Here is a 19,986-nt window from a genome sequence, read left to right on the forward strand (position 1 = left end):
CACTTCATACAATGTCTTGTTCACTACTGTTGCATAGTGAGATGAGGAATGGGAAAGGTAATTACTGTAAGGAGCACTGAAAAAGAAGCTAATACTTCAAACTAGTAAATATAGTCACATTTATGTGGCGAAGAGAAAGAGGACACTATCCTCTCTATAGGGGAAAGAATTCAATCCCTCTTTAGGAACTCAAATGCCAGACACCACTGTGGTTGCCATTTGTGTCACCTGTCAAATCCTGCCATCTTTCCTTAACAAAGAGCAGTTAAGAGTCCTTAGTAATAACATACAGGACTAGATTATTTGAGTATTATAACTTGATTGTGATTGCAGTATAATCAGGCTTTATAAATAACTTAGATGCTAAACATAAAATAGAACAATTGACAGTTTGAACACAAAAATACTCACTCAGCAATTCTGATTTATCCATGCCACACAAAATTACAGTGGAATAAATATGATAGAAAAGATAGCTCTAAAAGACAGACCTGCAGCAATTATTGTAGGGAAGTAAATGTATGAAAGGTCCTGAAATTCCACTATTGTCATTATATACCTGTTTGGAAGAAAGTTATCCCCACTTTTTTCTTTTGGAAGGATACGTAAGGCATTTTTCTTACCTGTTGCTGCAGATATTAATAAAAAAATTGAAAGGGAGAATTCAATAATGTTCAGAGTACATTACTCTGAACAATAAATGTTCAGAGTACACCTCTGTTGGCATGAAAGTTAGTCTTCCAAGCTTGTCTATCAATAACTTCCCTCCAGTTTATGTCCAAAAAATCTCTTCCCCAAGTAACTAAGATAATGGCAATAAGATGCTTTCTAGAGGGCTACACTGATTAGGATGACTGAGTATCCTACATTTCTGCTGTGCAGGAAAATAATGACCTCACAAGGAAGAGATGACTCCAACATCTGGGGTTGATTTTTTTTTTTTTTTTTTTTAAAGCGTGGATCCTGACACTCAGCAGGGCCTCAGAGAAATCTGAAGAATTAAAAAAGCCTTTTCTTAAAGGTAATGCATTACTAACAAAATGTATTATGAGTGAAGGAAATGAATGCAGATACAATATATTAATTTGTTTTCAGCAGCAGCTGAGTTTCTCTCAGGTACAAAACTCCTTTAGTTACAAGTGTTCATATCAGGTAGCTGCCAGAGTGCATCTACCAGGAATTAACTGCCTTAAATTGCAGGTAACAGCTCAATTCTTCCTGGAAAGGGAACGAATGCTTATATCTATATTTAATAATTATGGAAGGAACTAAGAGAGGCAATTGCTCACTAAAAATGCAGAGAGAATGCAAGAATACCATTTCTTATTAGAAGAAAATTTAATTAGGTGCCATTATCCATTTTTATAAGGAGAAAGCAGTTGGTAAAATTCTGTCAGTTCTATACATTAACTAAATTTAGTAACATAATCCAAGTGGGTGTTGCAGTATTTTAGTTTTCACATCACTGTTCCTGTCTGGTAGGTGATACGTGCACTGATGCATTGAGCCTGAAATTCCCAGTCACATTCCTGTGACTGAATCTGAAGATGTAAGGATCATGACTGCAAATGTGGTTTGCCTTGGAACATTCTCTGCTGTAAAGACACTTTGGGAAGTGAGAATACACAAGATAAATGAAGAATTACAGAAAGAAAAGGAGTTCAGACAGAGGTCTGCAGGAAGGTAGGTAAATTGTTGAAGTGTGTGAGAAGCTAGATCATTTTATAAGACTGTAATTGGTCTTTTCAAACTCATCCAGAGTCCAAGTCTTTAGTTGTTACTCCACAGAATCCCCACTGATTAGAATCTAGCAAAATGGTCAGGTCAAACCAAGAATTGTGTCCTGTGATACCAATGTTAGTATATATACTAAATCTCTTAAATTCAGGTATTAAAATCCTCTCCTGTGTGGATATGCAAACCCATGGAGATTTAATTTGCTATGCTTTCTGTTCAGTGGAGGCATTAACAGGGTCACTTGGTCTTCTGTCTGGCCAGCAATTCCATGAAATGTGAAGAAATTTAGCATTCTGGTTTTGGAACTCTTCTTAATTTGTCAGATGTTATTGAAATGAAATAACAAATTGAAAAGTTACTAAAGGAAAATACAAGCATAATTCTTGTCCCTGTGGAAGTCACTGATGCACCACTGACAGATCTTCTTTCCCTTCTAGGCTACTGCTTGTCTGGGAGGAGAGAGCCGCTTTAGCAAAGCTCAAAGAAAAGGTTATTAATGAAGGTGGAAGAGCAATTTTAAGGATAGAGGAAGAAGAATGGAAGGTAATGTTGATAGCAATGAATGTTGCTTGGGTTGAATGACTGATGCATTAGAAAGCTACTGTTTACACCTTTATACTCACAGTTGTGCTATTTTTCATCTATGAAGTGCTCACTGTGCTTTGCTGCCAATCAACTGAGACACTGTTGTGAGAGTTAAAAGCAAGCTGGTCTTTTCAGTTCTGAATGTTAAGCATTAGTCTGCAAAAATATAGCCCAAAAGGCTTTTCTGCATTAGAAGTTATTTACACTGCACATTACAAGTTTAATTACGTAAATCCTCGTTTAACATTAACACACCAGAAGTACTGAAATGTACCCAGGTGAAAACCCTCTGTGTTCAGCTGCCTGAAAATACATCCTGATGTTGTTTACGTCTTTCTGAGAGTGAAAGTGAGCTGGTAGATTCCCAGAGGCTATTTTATTTTATTTTCTAATGCATGGGGGAAAGCAGCTAACTGTAGAATCAAGGGCAGAGTGGGAGGTAACAGTCAGGTCTAAGTCACACAGGAATGCAGGTGTTCAGGAAGTAACGAGAATTCGGCCAGTGAGTGACAGCCACACCCAGCAATGCTCTGGTGGTCCTTAGGTCAGTGCTGCTTGTTCAAAGCTCATAGCATACAGACTTTGTACTTTTTGTTTTGTTTTTTTTTAATCCCTCATCTCTCCTGCTCTCAGCTGCTCACTGTTTTTCTTAATAGAATAGGAAATATGATTTAGATCACCATTTGGATGCAAAAAGCCGTTTAGTTTTATTCTTCCATTATATTGGCTTTGGTTGAAAAAGGGGGGGGGGGAGAAAAAAGACACGCTTGAGGATTTTGAAGCAATGACAGTAGTACAGATATCTGAAACCTGGGAGCAAAAAGCAGGCAAGTTAAGTATGTGGTGAGAATGAACCACATTGATGGTGTTCATTTCAGGATCTTACGGTATAGCTTAAGAAGGATATTTTTTTTTTTAATTTTATTTTTCAATTTTTAATCATAAGACTGTTTCAAATAAAATTCTGCCTAAGCCTGTGCACTTGTATATTAAGCTGAATTTCTTCTGGTTCATATTTCTTGTCTTAGACACTACCTTCATGCTTATTGAAACTACTCCATCTCCAGGAATGGCAGCTTCACAGAACTAGTTTGCAGAAAATTCCTCACTTCATTGGAAGATTTCACAATCTTGTTGTTCTGGATCTATCCCGGAACTCAATTGAAAGCGTACCTAAAGAAATCGGTGAGCTCTGCTTTTCTTTTAAGTTGGTTTTCTAAGAAACCACACAAATATGCCATTTTTCTGCACTTTGCCCATCTAACACTCCTGCTGAGTACTTAAAACAGATGATTTAAATCTGACAATGAGACAGATCTTAATACCATCAATTCCCTATAAATTAAAAAAAAAGGCTGGATGAAGGAGACATCTTTATGAAAGCTCTCCATGAGGAAAAAAAGCTTGTAAGCACAGCAGCTATTAGACATCAGAATGCAGATAGAAAAATTATATTGAAAAACAACTCTTGTGTTCTGAGTCCACAGCATGAGTAGCCTATGTTCATAAGGGTTTTTTTTGAGGGCTTGGTGGGGTTTTTTTGTAGTGCAGCTCTGTACTAAAGAGTCCTGAACCCCTACTCTGAATTTCAGTGAATTTTTATTTTTTTTGAGAGCACAGAGCACTTCTATAACAGTATAAGGGTAGAATAAATCCAGTAAACTGATATTCCAGATAGAATGAATCTGAACATTTATCATTTCTAATTTGTGCTCTCTGCAGGCCAGCTGACTAGCCTGCAAGAGCTGCTTCTCAGTTACAACAGAATAAAGTCTGTTCCTAAGGAAATAAGTAACTGCGTCAGTCTGGAAAGATTGGAACTGGCTGTCAACAGGAATATCTGTGATCTTCCTCCTCAGGTTCTGACAAACTGTTTTGTTTTGTTTAATGCACATTTTGCAGCAGCATCTTTATCAGAGCTGTTAGTTATGAGAAGGGTTGATGTCATTTATACCGCTGCCTATGCACAGAGTTGAACAAATATTATTCTGAGGTGTTGAAAGCAGCTAAGAACGAATAGAAAAAAGTGCTCACCTGCTATTGAGCTTTAATTTGGACTGACCTAAATGTGAGGGAGATGGGCACCTGCAAGTATTAGTCTCTTAGGGATGACAAGTATGTAATTGCATTTGCTTGTTTTGTTTTATTTTGAAACAGAGGAATGGCAATAGTTTGAGCTGACAATGACTTGCAAAATGGAGTGAGTCGAAACCTAATCACAAATCTTCAAATGAAAATATACACTATTAAACAGAATCCAGAGTAGGCAAGATCTGTGTGGATACAGGTTACATGGCATGTACATGTACAGTGGTAGCTTTTAAACTAGCAGCTCATAGCAAATACATAGTTCTGTCCTATTGGAGACTATGATGATGTGAACAACATGAAGCTTTGGTTGTATGTACTTGAGTGGCATTCAGTGTCTAGATAATTGCACCAGATTTGCAGTAGAACTTTTTTGCATCACCTGAACACTGTAAAAGCACCTGAAGGCATGATTCACCATAGGACTGCAACTAATGCTGCAATACCAAATATTGCAACACTCAGCGATGCTGTGTTTAATTTTTAGAGTGTCCTGACATAGTAGTAGACATCAGAACGTGGAAGCTGTCTAGGTTCACTCTAGAACACAGTCCATGTAATTTGATCCATGAAGATCTAAATATTTGAATAGTGAAAAATGACATATTGCATGGAGTATGAGATACTAAGGACAGTGGTATCGAAAATTCCATTTCTTCTCAAGGCTGGGGGTATGTCTGTGATGTAGTCATGGCATTCAGCTTTTCAGCAATTCAGGCACTCACTAGCAGGTGGGAGATAAAAGTTCTGCCTGATGACTTTCAAACCTACATACCTTAGGTAATGTAACTCCAAAACCATTCTGTTTACTAACTCTAAAATTTGTTGTAATATTTTAAAATTGTTTCTTGTTTTCAGTCAACATTATTACAGCACTTGCTGTAATAAACTTGTATTAAATCTCCCTTTCAGCTCAGTGATTTAAAGAAGCTCTCACATGTAGATTTGTGCATGAATCAGTTTACTGCCATCCCTTCAGCTCTTCTCAACATGCCGAACTTAGAATGGTTAGATATGGGAGGAAATAAACTCCAGGAGCTTCCTGATGCGATTTACAGGTAAATAAAGCCCAAAGCTCACATTTTGGTCTCAGTTTCACCACAAGGAAAGTATAATCACTAAATCCTACTTCAAAATATTATTATTAACCTCATTGCAAACTTAAGATTTATCAACTCTGATGTGGTATTTTGGATGAGCTGCAGTAATACCTTCAAAAACCAATAAACTTGGTATCAAGTTTTTTGCCAGTGATATTTTCACTGGGTGTTTGGGTTTCTTTGAGAACTGTTGTGTTCTTTATAGAAATCCATTATGTGGCTGTGAATCAATTACTTTATATTAACAGTTAATGAGTTTAATTTTCTAAATCTTGACAATTGCCCAAATACCTGTTTTACAGAATGGAAAATCTCCACACTTTATGGCTCCAAAGGAATGAGATAAACTCTTTGCCAGAAACCATTGGTAGTATGAAGAATCTTAGTACTCTTGTTCTTAGCAACAACAAACTAAAAGATATTCCAGCTTGTATGAAGGACATGGCAAACCTGAGGTAAGACAAGACAACGGAAATATAGATAAAAATACTAGAAGATTGGCTTTAAAGCCTACCTTGAATTATATAATCATGAAGCGATACACTAAGGAAGTGGTAAAGGCTTTTCCACAGTTGGACAGGTGGAACACCATACCATATAAATCAGCATAATTACACAGACTCACAACAGCTGAGGATCTGGTCAAGAAAGCTTTGTGTAGCACACATTATTTAAAGAAACTATGATAGTTACAGTCCCAAATGAAAAAGGAGACTGTAATACATTTTCTTATTTCCAAAATGTCCAAGTGACCACTTTGGCCTTTTATACTGCTCTCTAAAGCCAAGAGCTAGGCATAAAAACATATGACAAGCATAAAAATGCCAAAATGTAGAATTTTGGCACTGAGAAGTCAAGCATTTGTGCTTAAAGGAGTAGGTGTAAGGACAATTCTGTGATTGTATGGTATGGCTAAAACTCTCATATGCTTGATTTGAAAAACAAAGAAAAGGATGAATGCACATTTTTAATGGATAGAATTGGAAAGATTATTTTGTATATTGTGATAAATTTTCCTGCTGTTTGCATTTTGAATTGAATTACTGGATGCTAGCCATTTTGGAGAACCAATGTTAGTCTAAATAAATCACATCTAACCCAGCAAGACAATTCCCATTTTAAGATGTTTTGAAAGCAGCAGTGTCTTTGTAAACAAATAGGCCCAGGGATGGACCAAGAAGCTAGGGCTGGCAAAGTTGGGAGGATGCAGGCGTTTACACTCTTGTTCTTACCCAAGTCATCTGTGAAAGTTCACTGAGGCTGAGAATGGGGTAAAAACCTGAAGACAAAAGGACTGCAGTGTTTTTTTTCCCTCCCACCACAGTTACTGTTATTATAAGGCTCTTTTTAGCTTAGTTCACTTAATACTAATCCAGTGATGAGTGTAGTGTAAGAAAGACATTTTGTTTTGCTCAAAACACTGTTTGAAGAATCTTAATTCAGTTTCAATATAGTTGCGCTCTCTCTGAACAAAACCTACTGAACGAGTAACCTTTTCTGGTGAACTGTCAGATTTGTCAATTTTAGAGACAACCCACTGGAGTTAGAAGTAACACTCCCTCCGTGTGAAAGTGAAGAAGAGGAGGAGGAACAGGAAATGTTTGGTATTGAATTCATGCACCTGTATATCCAGGAGTCACTCAAGAAAACAGGTATGGCTTTTTTATTAGTTGTAATGTCTCTGGAATACAGTGATGAAAGGAAGGCTAAGCTAGGTAAAAGAAAGCTAGGATCTGTATAGGAATAAGACATAAATGATCTCACTGAGAGCACATGGCACTTTTATGAGGAGTTGGTACAGCAGGTCTTCATATGAACAGAGTATACTCTAATATGAATGTACTCGAACCATGTATTGGAGTAAGTGTGCCTGAGTTACCCTCCAGCCTGTGTAACTGAAGTTGATGACTGTCTCTTGTATTTTCAGTCTAATTAGTTTATGTAGTTTGGGTCTTCCCATCACTTTCTGTCTCATGAAGCTCAACTTGCCTTATTTTTAGATGTTGGCCAGAAGGGGTGTGCCAAAGGAGGATATAAGGGAGAGATGCCTATTGTGGTGGGTTATGCACCTATTTTTGCAATGAAGTGTAAACACCTGGTAAATGGATGTTGCTCACACCTTGCTTTCTCTGATAGAAAATCCAGTTACCTAGTCAAAACACTGCCACAATTTCATCCCATTTCAAATTCACTCTGATAAGCTCCCCCTGCTGTTGGTAGGCTCAATGCTTGCAGGAACAGTCCAAAAAAGGTGCCTTTGAACAAACGTGCAATTGGCAGCTGTTACTTGCTGAGCTTCATAGCAGATACGTTCCCTCTGATCTTCATTTTATATATAGGGAAGATTTAAAAAGAAATTACTAAAATGCTCTTTATTTAGGATGCTAAGCAATTTTTTTTTATTATCAGTATATCATGAATGAATAATTGAATTAGCAAAAAATCTATTCAGATGACAGTTTACAAGTAAGTTTTCTTCCTTAATAGATTCTCCTAGCAGTAAGGGCTGATGAAAGTACCTAGCCTACTTAAATTATTTAAGAGGAAATACAAAGCTATCCTAAGCTTCAAAGTGAAAATAAAATACTAATTTTTCCTATTTTAACCCATTGTCTTTCAGGAAATCTGGAAAGTTGTACTTCTGGTCCTTCCCTGTCATAAATGCTAATGAGAATAAAGCAGGTTAACTGTGGAAGAAATTAATAATTTGACTTCTTCCTAGCAAAAGGACATACAACAAGTTTAAAATATTCTTACAGATTTTATTTTTCAGCTGATGAGAATTGGTTTGAATATTTGTAATTCCCAATGAACCTGGGAAATAAAACCTTTTCCTGGGTACAGCAACCATGAAGCCACCTCTGTCTTATCACTCCTAGAGCGTTTTGGTACAGGCTCTTCATTTTCTCCATCACAGCAAGCTGTATAACGTTTAACCAAGCATCTCCTAGCAAGATCTGGGAAAAACAAAATAAAACAAACCAAAACCAAACCAAACCAACCCAACCCAACCAACCAACCAAACACGACCACCACAAACAAATAAAACAAACAAAAACCTCACAAAGAGCAATGAATACCATGTCATTACTCTGAAGAGAGAACAGAATAAATATCATCATCCAAAAACATTCCACACAGGACAGTAAATTTAAATATTCCAGCAGCTGGTGTTGGCTAAACCTGCCTGCTCAACTTGCCTGACCATGGATGAGACCCTGAAAATAAGAATCTGCTTTGTCAGGAAAGCATAGTATGGCAGTAATCCAGACTAGCGTGATATGGAGTGCAGTTGGATCTATCCACAGATTCTTGTAGGCTTGGACATTAAAAAGCCTTCCTTTCAGGTCCAAGATAATATACTTTCCCAAAGCCCAGAAAAATAAATAAAAACATATAAAATCTATTCAAGTAAGCTAAGCACAAACAAAACACTTTGCATTTCCTAATACAGAAGAAAATGCAATCTTAGCATTGAATTATATTGAATCTGCGTTAAAAAAAATTAGAATTAATACTTAGAAGTGTTTAAGCAGAACGGAAAACCATCTGGAGACAGAAACAAGACTGAGCATAGGTATGTAATATCCCGATACAGGAACACAAGACAGGCTGATACACTTCAGCTCTGAAAAATGAGGTGACCGAAAGACTAACGACGGTAATCCATCATAAACTTGCGAGTGGCACAGAAAACGGTGGGGGGTTTATTCACTTACAAAGCAGCAGCCTGGGCACACACGGCAGGTAGCAGGCCCAAAGCGCCCTGAAGACGCGAACTGCTCGTGCAGCAGGAGGTGGCCGGGCGGGTCCTCATCCCCCACCTGTCACTCAGGCTGCAGTCAGCCACGTTTCCAGTCGAAAGAACGGCCAAGATCGTGCCGCTTCCCGCTTCTCCCGGCGTCCAGACGAAGCCTTTATTTACAGAGAGACCTGCTCCAGGTGCGTCTCCTTCTCTCCTCCGCTCCCGGGTTCCCGAGAAGCGGAGGTACAGGCCCTTGTCGCGGTGGCGGAGTGGGAGCCCCGTCCCTCACCTCGTGTTCGGCCTGCAGCTCGGCAGCCGCTGTTGCCGCAGCGCCTGCAGCTCCTCGCCCGCCATGGCTGAGGGCAAGGCGAGCAGCCGCGGCCCCTGCACTGCTCTTGCGCCGCCGCGGCAGGCGCTACCAATCCACCGCCGATCACCCCTTCTTTTGTAGGAGGGACGGGGCGCAGCCATGTAGTCGTAGTGAGGGCAAGGCGACTGCAGGGCCTGTCTGCGTGGCTGGCTGCCTGTGCAGCGTGGCAGCCCAGTAGTCGGGGCCTGTATGACGAGTCATGGAGTCTTCTGACCCCCTCTGTCCCGAGCAGCTCAAGCTCCCGTAAGCAGGGCTGGGGAGGCTGCTTTAGGCAGCTAAGAGGAATGAGCCTTCCCTGGCCTTGGAGAGGGTGCAGGCTGAGGAAGTGGTGTGCTGAAGGGCACAGTGCCGCCTAATGGCACTGCTTTTGGCTGGGGTGACCTCCCCGGGGTTGGGGTCGAGGTGTCTCCCTGGGCACCTTGAAGAGGTAGGTGGTGGTGTGCTGCAGCCAGGAGGGCCGGCCCGTAAGGCGGGTGCAGGCTGGAGCCTGGGTTGACCGTGGGGCTTTTTGGGAGTGCCGAGCCGAAGGAGGCCGTCCTGTAAGCGGGACCCTGTGTGGCTAGTGCCTGGCGGGAGGTTCAAGGACGGACCTCCCCTGTAATTAGGGGGGGCGGGGATCTCTCATTTTTATCTAAGTGTTGAAGAATGGTATTAATTTATATGTAAAAAAAGATTTTAAAGTGATCCGCCCTCTATGTCCTCTATTATATATAAAGGCTTCTAGAATACATAAAAAAAAAGTCCTGAGTAGACCTACATGGTGTTTTGAAATATAAATGTAAATTGTGTACATATAAATTAAAAACAGTGGATTTTCGCATGTGTGCGTCCTGTTCTTTTTTAATTTAAATAGAAAAAACTGAATAGTGGCAAGCTGAGCTGCTCCCCATGCTTGCGGGCAAATGCCCCGTCAGTTCTCAGTGCAGCCACCGAGTGTTTAATTGTCGACACTGCAGGTGTGCAGCGGCGTGTGACGTCCCGTTGCTGCTCAGTGATGCCACCGTGTGTTTAGTTGTCGATACTGCAGTTCTGCAGCGGCATGGGCCGCGCCGTCGTTCCTCGGTGCTGCTGCCTCATCTCTACATGCCCTGAATGCCTGAAACTTCTTGGTGGGGGAGGAGGAGGGAGAGATTAAAAATTACTTAAATTTGTATCTGTTAGTGTGAGGAGTTAAAGAGACAGAAATAACTTATTTTTGGATAGGTATTAAAAATTTGTATTCAAAATAACAAGCCTGTATCTGCTCTGTTTTAAAAAGGATTGTGGAAGATAGAAACCCGTGCCGCAGCGGGGCCGGCGCGGGCACCATAGGAGCCCTCGTTGCTATGGGACGGGAGCGGCACGTTGCTATGGACTCCGCGCGTACGTCTTACTGCACCGCCTTGTTACGCAAGCGCCATGGAGACAGAGTTTGATGGACGCGAGCCGAGCCGAAAGGAGCCGAGCTCAGCCAAGCTGGACGGAGCCGAGCCGAACCGGAGGTAGCCGAGTTTGACGAAGCCGAGCCGCAGGGAGCCCAGCAGGTGTTGTGTGCGGGTTTTTTTCTTTTTTTTTTCTTTTTTTTTTTTTTAATTTGAATGGAAAAACCTCTGAACAGAGCCCACCTGAGATGCTCCCCACGCACAGGGGCAGGAGATGCCCCGTAACGGCTCAGTGTTCCCACCGCTCTTAAGGGGGTCTGTGGGCATCTACAGTGGGTCTGGGGGTATCAAGGGGAATCTGGGTGCATCTAAAGGGTTCTGGGGGCTTATAGAGGCGGCTGGGGCCCTCTGGAGGGTCTTCTGGGGGCTCCCGGGAGTGTCGCAGGAGGGTCCCGAAAGAGTCGGAGGGGTCTCAGTGTGGTTTTGGGGTCTCTCTCAGGTCCCCCCAGTGTCTGGGTTTTTCTGTGGCGTTGCGAAGGTCCCGTAGTGCCCCGGACTCTCACTGCTGCCGCCTTGTGGACATGGCTAGGTACTGCTTGCTGCTACCTGCTGCTACGGGGTCTAGTGGCCCTTAAAGAGGGTTTGGAGGCATGTAAAGGTTTTTTGGGGGACGTCTAAAGGGGTTTTGTGGGCATCTAAAGTGGTCTGGGGGCCTCTGGAGGATCTCTTGGAACCTCACAGGGGGTCCCTGGAGGGTCCCAAAGGAGGTGGTGATGGGGTGTCAGTGAGGTTTAGGGGTCTCTGTGGGGTTTCAAAGTTATGGGGTCCCACAGAACTGGGGAGGTCTCACCCTGGTTTTTGGTGTCCCTGCAGCCCTGGGACCCCCAGCTGTGTTTCCCCCAGCATCTAAAGGTGAGCTGGGGGCATGTAAAGAGGGTGACAAAGGAGGGGCTGAATGCATCTAAAAGGGTCTGGGGCATCTAAAATGGATCTGGGTATATCAAAAAGTGTTTTGGAGTCATCTAATGGCGGTCTGGGGACATCTAAAGGAGGTCTGTGAGCATCTAGAGGGGACCTGGGGCATTCTTAAGGGGGTGTGCGGGGATCTAAAGTGAGTCTGGGGGTAGCAAGAGGGGAAGAGTAAGTGAACAGCTGTTTGGTACTTAGTTGCTGGCTGGGGTTAATGCGACGACCTCTAAACCTTTTAAATGAATGAAATCAATCAAAGAAACATATTTCTGTGTGTGTTTTTTTTTTCTGAAGGCTGAAAGTAAGCCAAGTCTTGCACATCTGTACAGTGGGGCCCTGATCCAGTGGCAGGCCCTCAGCTCCCTCTCCAGGCAGCTCTCGTGAAAGTGGGCAGAAGACTGGCAGCTCATGTGGGGAGAAATGCATCTGTCATGCAGAGCTGGGAGTACAAGGAGGTCAGAGCAGCAAAGGAGGAGCCTTCTCAAGGGTATTCTCCTCAGGAAGCTGCTGGAAGGACCGTGGCTGAGGCTGGCAGATGGGAGCAGTAGCAGGTATGCAGGCAGACTGGTTCCACGCTCATTGCAGGCAGAGGCTGTTGCCACAAGGCTCTAGGCTCTGCCCTACCACAGGGCAAAGCAGCTTCAATGTAAACAAACCAGCTAGCACCAGCACATTTAGGAGGCTTTGTGTGCTCCAAGTGAGCATCCTTCAGGTGCATGACAAGGTCTTAGGTTCACAATGTGGTGGTAAGGGAGACAGCTATGTTTAGGCCCATAAGCAGAGGGAGATGCATGTGCATCTGGAGGTGGGAGTCATGTCTCAGAAAGTAAGTATGTGCATCTGAGGGGCTGTGGTGGTGTAACCACAGACACAGGAAGGACCCTGGGCTGTTGTGATTTCTGCCCTGGGTTCAGCCTGAGCAGAGGCAAGCTCTGCATAGTCCTGCCACCACCCTCTCCACAAAGAGGCTGACGCTCAAGTATCTACCTTCAACACGGAAAACTTCTGTAACGCTTTATTATGTATTTCCACGCACAACAGGAGCTGAGAAAGGAACAAGCCAGTACTGCTGCTGCAGAAGCAAGCCAGTGACTGCAGCAGCACAGCCTGGCCACCTGGGCAGCCAGACCCCCAAACCACCATCTTTGGGGACAGCTTGTTCTCAGCCGATGTTTCCTCGGGCTGCTTGACACGGCTCACGAGCATCCTTTCCTGGCACAACTCATGGGCACGCATGTTGAAGGGGCTATGGAGGGGGGAATTCACATTGGCATGCAGGCAGCACGGAGCTGCCAGCTGGGCACAGTCATACATCTTCACAGAAATAACCAGATGTGCAAAACAGCTGGTGTGCAGACAGCTGCACCCTGTCCGCTCGTGCAGGGTGGGGGAGCTGGGACTAGCTGCAGAAGCACTGATGCAGGCAGAGGTGGTGCAGCTTGGTGTAACTGCACATGCACTGACACAGATGTGCAGAGCGTCGGCACTCGTGGTGGTGCAAAACTGTCCAAATTCTGACCTGTCCCTCCCTGTGTAGGCACAGGGGTCCTGCTGGACATAGGGTCAGACAGCTCAGAGGGAAGGATGGCTCTTTGCTTTGCAGAGGATTTAGCACAGAAGGACCTGATTTCAGTAACGCACTCTCAACCCTTGGGCAGAATAATGGAAGTGAAACAGCAGTTTAATAAAATCTACTGATGTGAAACTGGTAGAGGAAAATGCAGAAATAGCAGAGATCCAGAAAGAAAAGACAAAATTACTTCATAGTACTTTGAGGAGAATGGTCCGAGGCTTCAGGGAAAAGAATGTTACAAGGATCAGGGCAAGAGCAGGTAACAAAGAAGTGCTGTCATGGTCTGGGTGCATCAGGGATGGTGTGGTCTGGAGCTGTGAACAGATGAAGTCCTTACTGCCCAGTGTATACCTAGTGGTGTTCACTGGTGCTGAACTCTGACGTTGCCTCCACGTATAACACAATAATTTGTGCTGTTACTAAGGGAATGACCTACAGTCATCTTCCAAATACATGTACTACTAGGGACCAAAAGGCAATTGCTCAGTCATTTTTCATTACAGAGGGAGCTTAGCAAATAATGAGCAAAAATAACTACAGGGGCACAGCAGTTCAGGTGAGGAGGAGATGGGAGCAGACAGGAAGATGAAGAGGTTGCATAGCAGCAGCTTCACTAGGAGGTTAGGATCTGTATCTGTTGAAGGGGCAGTGAAATGGTTTGTGGGTCTGTGGAAGAAATGAGATTTTTTGCAGGTAAATTAGCCTGTGTTCACAGGAAAAGCGCCCACGAGTGAGTTGTTAGTCTGCCTTTGGGAAAGACACCCTGGTGATAGACACCTTATAAACATAAAACACCAAAAAAAAAAAAGCTCCAGGTAAGGCCCAACTACTAGCAGAAGAACTTTTCTGCCCCACAGCAGCTGCAGCACTTGGGAGACAGGATGCAGGCATAAGGAGGGAGAGGATGAGAGGTGGTGCTCCTGTGGCACAGAGGTGCCTTGGTTTGGTGCCTGGCTCCCCTCTTGCACACCCCTTGCAGAGCAGCAGCCCCAGCCCTGGAATTCAGGCGTCCCATCACCATCTCCCAGTGATGGGACCTTGCTCTCTGGCTTGTGTGACTGGAGCGTGCTGGTGTGGTAAGAGAGCCCCAGCACAGTCCAGCACTGATAACATATCAGGGCCCTGACAGCAACACCCTTTGATCACTCCCTTGATAAATACAGAAGATGGTTGGCTGCAGAAATGTGATACTGGAACAGATCCTGGCACTGCAAACACAAACAGCATATCATGTGTGGTCCAGCCATGCTGAGGCTCACACAATCCTGTGCAAATCCCATGCTCACTCCTACAGGTACATGGGTGCTTTCTCAGGAGCAGCCCCTGCTGCTGTACCTCCCACCAAGCTTGCTTCACTTGTGCTACCTGCCTGCTGACACACAGAGTATTTCCTGCCATTTTTCAGCTGCTAGAGGCTCTACTTTGCTTAGAAGCTGGTGGCTCTGGGCAGAGCACAAGGTAGTTTTGTGAAACCCACAATCACAGCCTCTCCTGCCAGGAGAGCACACAGCACAGCTCTGGGAACTGCAAAACCCAAGCAAGTACTGGGGTCCCCAGGGGTACAGGACAGGCTCACCTTAACTCTGTGACAGGGGTCACAACCAAGCAGATAGCAGCTGTCACAGAAGGCTTTGTGGAGTTAAAACACCAACCAGGCCAGCACTGTGCTCCTAACAAACGGGGTCACAGAGCCCATCCAGGCACCAGAAGTCCTTGATATGCCATCAGCCTGGGGCAAAGTAGATGCTAGTCATCGCCAAAGGAAGCGCGAGGCACACTGCAACACTCACCCTTCCTTCAGGAAAGGCCAGCACAAGCCCTGTTGATGGGTTGTATCCCATGAGGCTCACACAGGAACGTCCTGGGTCAGATCAGGTTGGCCATGCTGGAGGTTGGAGGAAGCCGCCTGCCTGCAAGGCGGCCAGAGATGGTGAAGACACGGATCTCACCAGCTTCCAGGCTCCGAGGAGCTGCCGGGCGGCAGGAGGTGCAGAGCAAGTAGAGAAGCAAGCAGAGGAGGATGGCACTGCCGGCAGTCAGGAGCACAACCCCGCTGGTGAACATGCTAGCCAGCGGCCGTGCAGGACTGAGCTGCATGGTTGTGGTGGAGAGGGTGGTGAGCACAGTGCCACAAACCACCAGCACCACACCACTGACCAGCAGCACTAGGCAGTCTGAGAAGCCCCCACTCTTCAGCAGTTCAATCTGATCCCGGCTGCGGATGCAGTTCATGTCCTGGATTGCAGAGCTCAGCAGCTGCTTCAGTAGCACAAGCAGGGCCAGGAGGCAGAGTGTGGTGCCTACTGCCAGCCGCCACTCCCCAGAGCGGCTGCTAGTGCTGTACAGCAAGATGATGCCCCCGATCCCGCACGCCAGGATCAGCACCACAGCCACCCCATAGCACAGGATCGACTTCTTGGGCTCCTGGAACCACCAGAGCTCCACGTGCTCCTCCAAGATGTTCCTCTGGATGTGGTTTGCATCTGCTGGGGTGCGGGGGCTGCTCAGCTCTGCCAGCTCTGGCATGGTGGGCAGCTGGTTGTGGAAGGCACGGTGTGGTGGTTGCACAGATGAATCTACACCCTTGCAGCTGACTGGAGCATCAAGACAACAGCAGTTACAAAGGCAGCTGCATTCCTCAAGTGGGGATGCCTCCTGCTCATTCTTTGGAGTCTGGTGGAGCTCTCTTCTGCAGCAGTGCCACCTGGAGAGTTATGGTCCATGCACTGGGGCTGAGCCCACTCCCGAGGCAGAGCTGCAGCACATTGTGGAGCACTCCCAGAGCAGTAGCACAAGGGAAGAACCGAGGCTGCGTCCTTCCTTTCCTGTGTCTTTCATCTGAAAGAATCAAGAAGACATCATTAAAGAGAGACCCTGCTCCCCTGTACCACACGATCCCCTGCCCAGCTCTGGGCCTTGGTTGCTCCAGGCTGGTCTGCAGACCTTCCCCTGCCTCCCTCACAAAGCCCCCAGGCACCGGAGCACAGATCAGCCACACACATCTTCCTGGGATACCTCCATGCACTGCAAGAGGACTTCAGCCTGTCTGAAGAGCAAGTCTCCTGCCTCCCCAGCCCCATGCGTCCAGCTCAGAGGCACTGCCCATAGGGACTCTGCCTGCAGCTGTGGCCGGCAGCAGGGCAGGAACCACAGACAGAGCAGAGGCAGGCAACTCCTGGGATAAAGCCCCATTCACAACTCTGACTTCACATGCTCCCTCATCAGCATCAGCCTCTTGTCACCAACTGGCTCTGCTGCCTGAAATGACAGCAGAAAGTGGGGGTCAGGACTGGGGCTTAACCCTTCCAGTCCAGGCACTGGAAGAGTGAAAACTGCCCTTGTTGCATGTTCTCAGGCCTGTCCCTAGCCCTGTGCTGCCAGTGGTTCCCCCTCCCAAGTTCCTTAGAGAAATATGCTTACATCTCCAGTGGTCTCAGCACTTCCTTGGAAAGAGCCCCCAGATGTCTGGGACCTCGTACCCTAAAAATTTGCTCTCCCATGCTGGCTCTTGAAGTACTTCACCACTGAAGGGGGGATCAGGGGAAGAGTAGCAGTGGCTCCAGCATGCAGACAGGCTCCATGGTGCTGTGCTTAGGTAAGCTCCCCTCAACACAGTGTCTTATCTCAACCTGCAGGCTAGCTTCCTGGGCTCATCACCTCCCTACTGTCCTGGCCCCTCTCAGTACTGTGGAGTCTCTGAGTACAGTTCTACAGCAAGAGTGAAAAGGACTTGCATTTCTCTCACATAACATCCTGCCTCTCAATGTGAATGCTTCAACTGGTCCCACAGCACCAGAAGGACCCTCCAGCACAGTTAGTACCCAAAGCAAGGAGAGATGTTGGGGAGGAGAGTACTGCAGGTATTGCTGAGCCCTTAAGGATATGGGGCAGACCCTGAAGACCCACAAACTGCCTCCCTGGTCATCCTGCAGACAGGACAATGCGTGCTTAGCTGTCAAGGGCACACAGAAACAGACTGCTCAGATTCCTGCAGAAGCCCATTACAGGGACAGGAACTGATGCACACAATCTGTGTCAGAGCTGTGCCACTTCTCCCAGGCAGGGGAACAACAATGCAGCACCCTGCCTGCTACAAATGGCTCTCCAGGAGCCCATCAGCTCATGCCAAACACTCTGTTTGTCTTTGTACCCTGCTCTGCATAACTCCATGACCCTGGGTTCATTACAACTGGGTAGGGAAGACTTGTGACCTCCATGCATGGCAGCTCTGTACACACCAGGGATCTTTCCTCCTGCAGCTCTCCCTGTCCTGAGGCACTCTCCACAGATCACATCCCCTTGCTGCAATGCTCTTACTACCAGCAAATTCTTCAAAATCCTCCTCCACTGGTAACAGGCCAAAGCGGGGTGGGAGGAGAGGGAGGACAATAGTGTGTGTGGGGTGCCTGAACCAGACACCGCCTGACAGTGTCAGGCCAAGCTCCTCCTGAGTCACTCCCCGGCTGTGATGGAGCATGAAGTCACTTTGGACGTGGCTCGGGGCATACTGCCAGCTGGCAGCACGTGTCCAGGAAGTCTGTAACCACTGTAGATTTGCAGGCTGATGACCCATGGTGCTGTGAGCTGTGCACAGAGCTATCTCCCTGCACAGCTTCCTGGGCAGATGGTGGGCTGGGATGCAGAAACCCAGGCTCCAGAGGGTACACTTGCTTCGAAGCCTATGGGAAAGCTGCAGTTCCTGGCTAAGACCGGAACAATCATCAGAAAGCATTGACTAGAGAGAAAAAAACTGGCTGAGCATGTTGGTTTGTCCCAGCTGGGACCCACTTTATTCTGCATGAGACAGGAGATACTCTGTGCATGTGCCCAGGGCACAGATCCTTGAGAAGGTGAGGATGCCATGGAGCACTTCCAAAGCAGAGGGGTGAGAAAAGGTTGAGCCTGGAGACGTTTCCCTCTCCTATGCAAACCAGCTTGGTGCTGGTGCATTACTTCCTCCTGCATTCCTTCAAGCACAGAGGTGCCTTATCTTCTTACCAGTGAATGGGTGAGTCTAGTAGATAGCATGTTTGTAGATTAGATTGAGATTTTAGACTAAAAAAATTAAACATTAGTTAAACTATGCAAAAAACCCCACAACAGGATAAATAACAAAGGAAAATGCAGCCATAAATCAAGGTACAACACTGCATTTCATGTTACTTTAAAAAAATGGAACACTTTGATTTGGTGAGAAGATGGTCAGGGAGCAAGATAAAACTGTTAAAGCACTTGGCTGCCAGAACAAAATAAGGTGTGACCTCTCTGACCAGGTATTTCCCAGTCTCATATTAAACTCTGTTAAACAAATGATTTGGTGAGGTGAAGGCTTCCACTGAAGTGTGCCCCATGCTTCTTTGTGTCTGTTTGAAAATATTCAGGGAATATAATATTTTGCTCTCTTGGGCACTTGCTTGGGCTTCTCTAGACCTTGGAGGTTTGTGCTGCTAATAACAGTATTTTTACTCTTAGAAGCACAGAATAATTCAGGTGGGATTGGACCTTGTGAAGGCAGGTGGTCCACCCACCTGCTTGAAGTGGAGTTAACCTCAAAGTCAGACTGAGTATCTCGGGGCCCCAGCCACTCAGATGCTAGATACGGCCAAGGATGGAGGATCCACACCCCCTCTGGGATCGTTCCAGTGTTTAACCATCCTCACCACTAATGAATTTTCCTTAAATCTAACTACAGGTTCCTGTTCCTCAGTGTGGTCACATTGCCTCCCATCCTCTTCAGTCTGACTGTCTATATGGTAAACCAAAGCAGCCCTATCCTGGGCTGTCACACACCACTCTTTGGAGAAGGGATGGAGCTAGATCTTGCAGCAACTGCGATTCCTGAGTCTGATTTATTCACATTGTGCAGCATACCAGTTTGCCCAGAAAAGGAAAGAAGGGATGTGGATTCCTACTCTGCCATGAAGGAGAAGGACAGCCTTTCCACAGCAATTGCCCCTTCTGTAGCTTTTCTTTGGTCTGGGATGGACCATAACACAGACATTTTGGGAGCTTAAGCCAGTTAGCCCATCAGCCACTTTGGTGATGTGTATCACAGGTCATTAATCTACTTACTACTGAACCCAGTACCTTCAGTACTTTGTATGCAAGAGAAAAAAGAGGAGAGGACCAGCCCCGCCATACAGTGCTGTCTGATTGAAGGTCACATGTCAGGAAAAAATGGACAGTGTCCTTCCACAGTGCTGGTTGGCGGCTGGGAAGGAAAAGCAGAAAAGCACTGGGAATGCAGGAAAACAAAAATGTTCATGTTTTTCCTTTTTTATTTTTTTCCCTAGTGTGACAATATTTAAGTAGAAATAGAGAGTTATCATGAACTGATTTCTGGACACTCCTGGCTGCAGGTGTAGGAGATGCACAGCTGCTAATTGTCTGTGAATGATATCTGCATTTTTTTGCTTATAGACTTTTTACATCTGACTGTCTGATACCTGACAGAGGGT

At 45.5% G+C, this 19,986-nt stretch overlaps 2 protein-coding genes across 2 annotated transcripts; one reads left to right on the forward strand and one right to left on the reverse strand.

Annotated features, from left to right (window-relative positions):
• Nucleotides 1-1,548: 1,548 nt before the first annotated feature.
• LRRC39 (leucine rich repeat containing 39) lies at nt 1,549-8,298 on the forward strand. The gene is made up of 8 exons (XM_054384293.1): nt 1,549-1,671; nt 2,175-2,280; nt 3,351-3,507; nt 4,045-4,181; nt 5,323-5,468; nt 5,813-5,965; nt 7,023-7,162; nt 8,131-8,298. The coding sequence occupies exons 1-8, from the start codon at nt 1,559-1,561 to the stop codon at nt 8,169-8,171; spliced, it is 993 nt and encodes a 330-aa protein (XP_054240268.1). The 5' UTR covers nt 1,549-1,558; the 3' UTR covers nt 8,172-8,298.
• A 7,096-nt stretch (nt 8,299-15,394) lies between these two features.
• TMEM125 (transmembrane protein 125) lies at nt 15,395-16,054 on the reverse strand. The gene has a single exon (XM_054384606.1). It carries the CDS (start codon nt 16,052-16,054, stop codon nt 15,395-15,397), a length of 660 nt encoding a protein of 219 aa, XP_054240581.1.
• Between the last annotated feature and the right edge of the window lie 3,932 nt (nt 16,055-19,986).

Source organism: Indicator indicator, chromosome 10, assembly GCF_027791375.1.
Source record: "Indicator indicator isolate 239-I01 chromosome 10, UM_Iind_1.1, whole genome shotgun sequence".
In the NCBI taxonomy this organism is placed as follows: Eukaryota; Metazoa; Chordata; class Aves; order Piciformes; family Indicatoridae; genus Indicator; species Indicator indicator.

What these genes read in the sequence shown, in the direction of transcription:
- LRRC39 (XM_054384293.1), top strand. Translation starts at nt 1,559, where the DNA reads ATGACTGCAAATGTGGTTTGCCTTGGAACATTCTCTGCTGTAAAGACA. An exon ending in AAGCGTACCTAAAGAAATCG is followed by an intron (nt 3,508 to 4,044) that starts GTGAGCTCTGCT and finishes TGCTCTCTGCAG; the next exon opens with GCCAGCTGACTAGCCTGCAA. An exon ending in TCTGTGATCTTCCTCCTCAG is followed by an intron (nt 4,182 to 5,322) that starts GTTCTGACAAAC and finishes TCTCCCTTTCAG; the next exon opens with CTCAGTGATTTAAAGAAGCT.
- TMEM125 (XM_054384606.1), bottom strand. Translation starts at nt 16,054, where the DNA reads ATGCCAGAGCTGGCAGAGCTGAGCAGCCCCCGCACCCCAGCAGATGCA.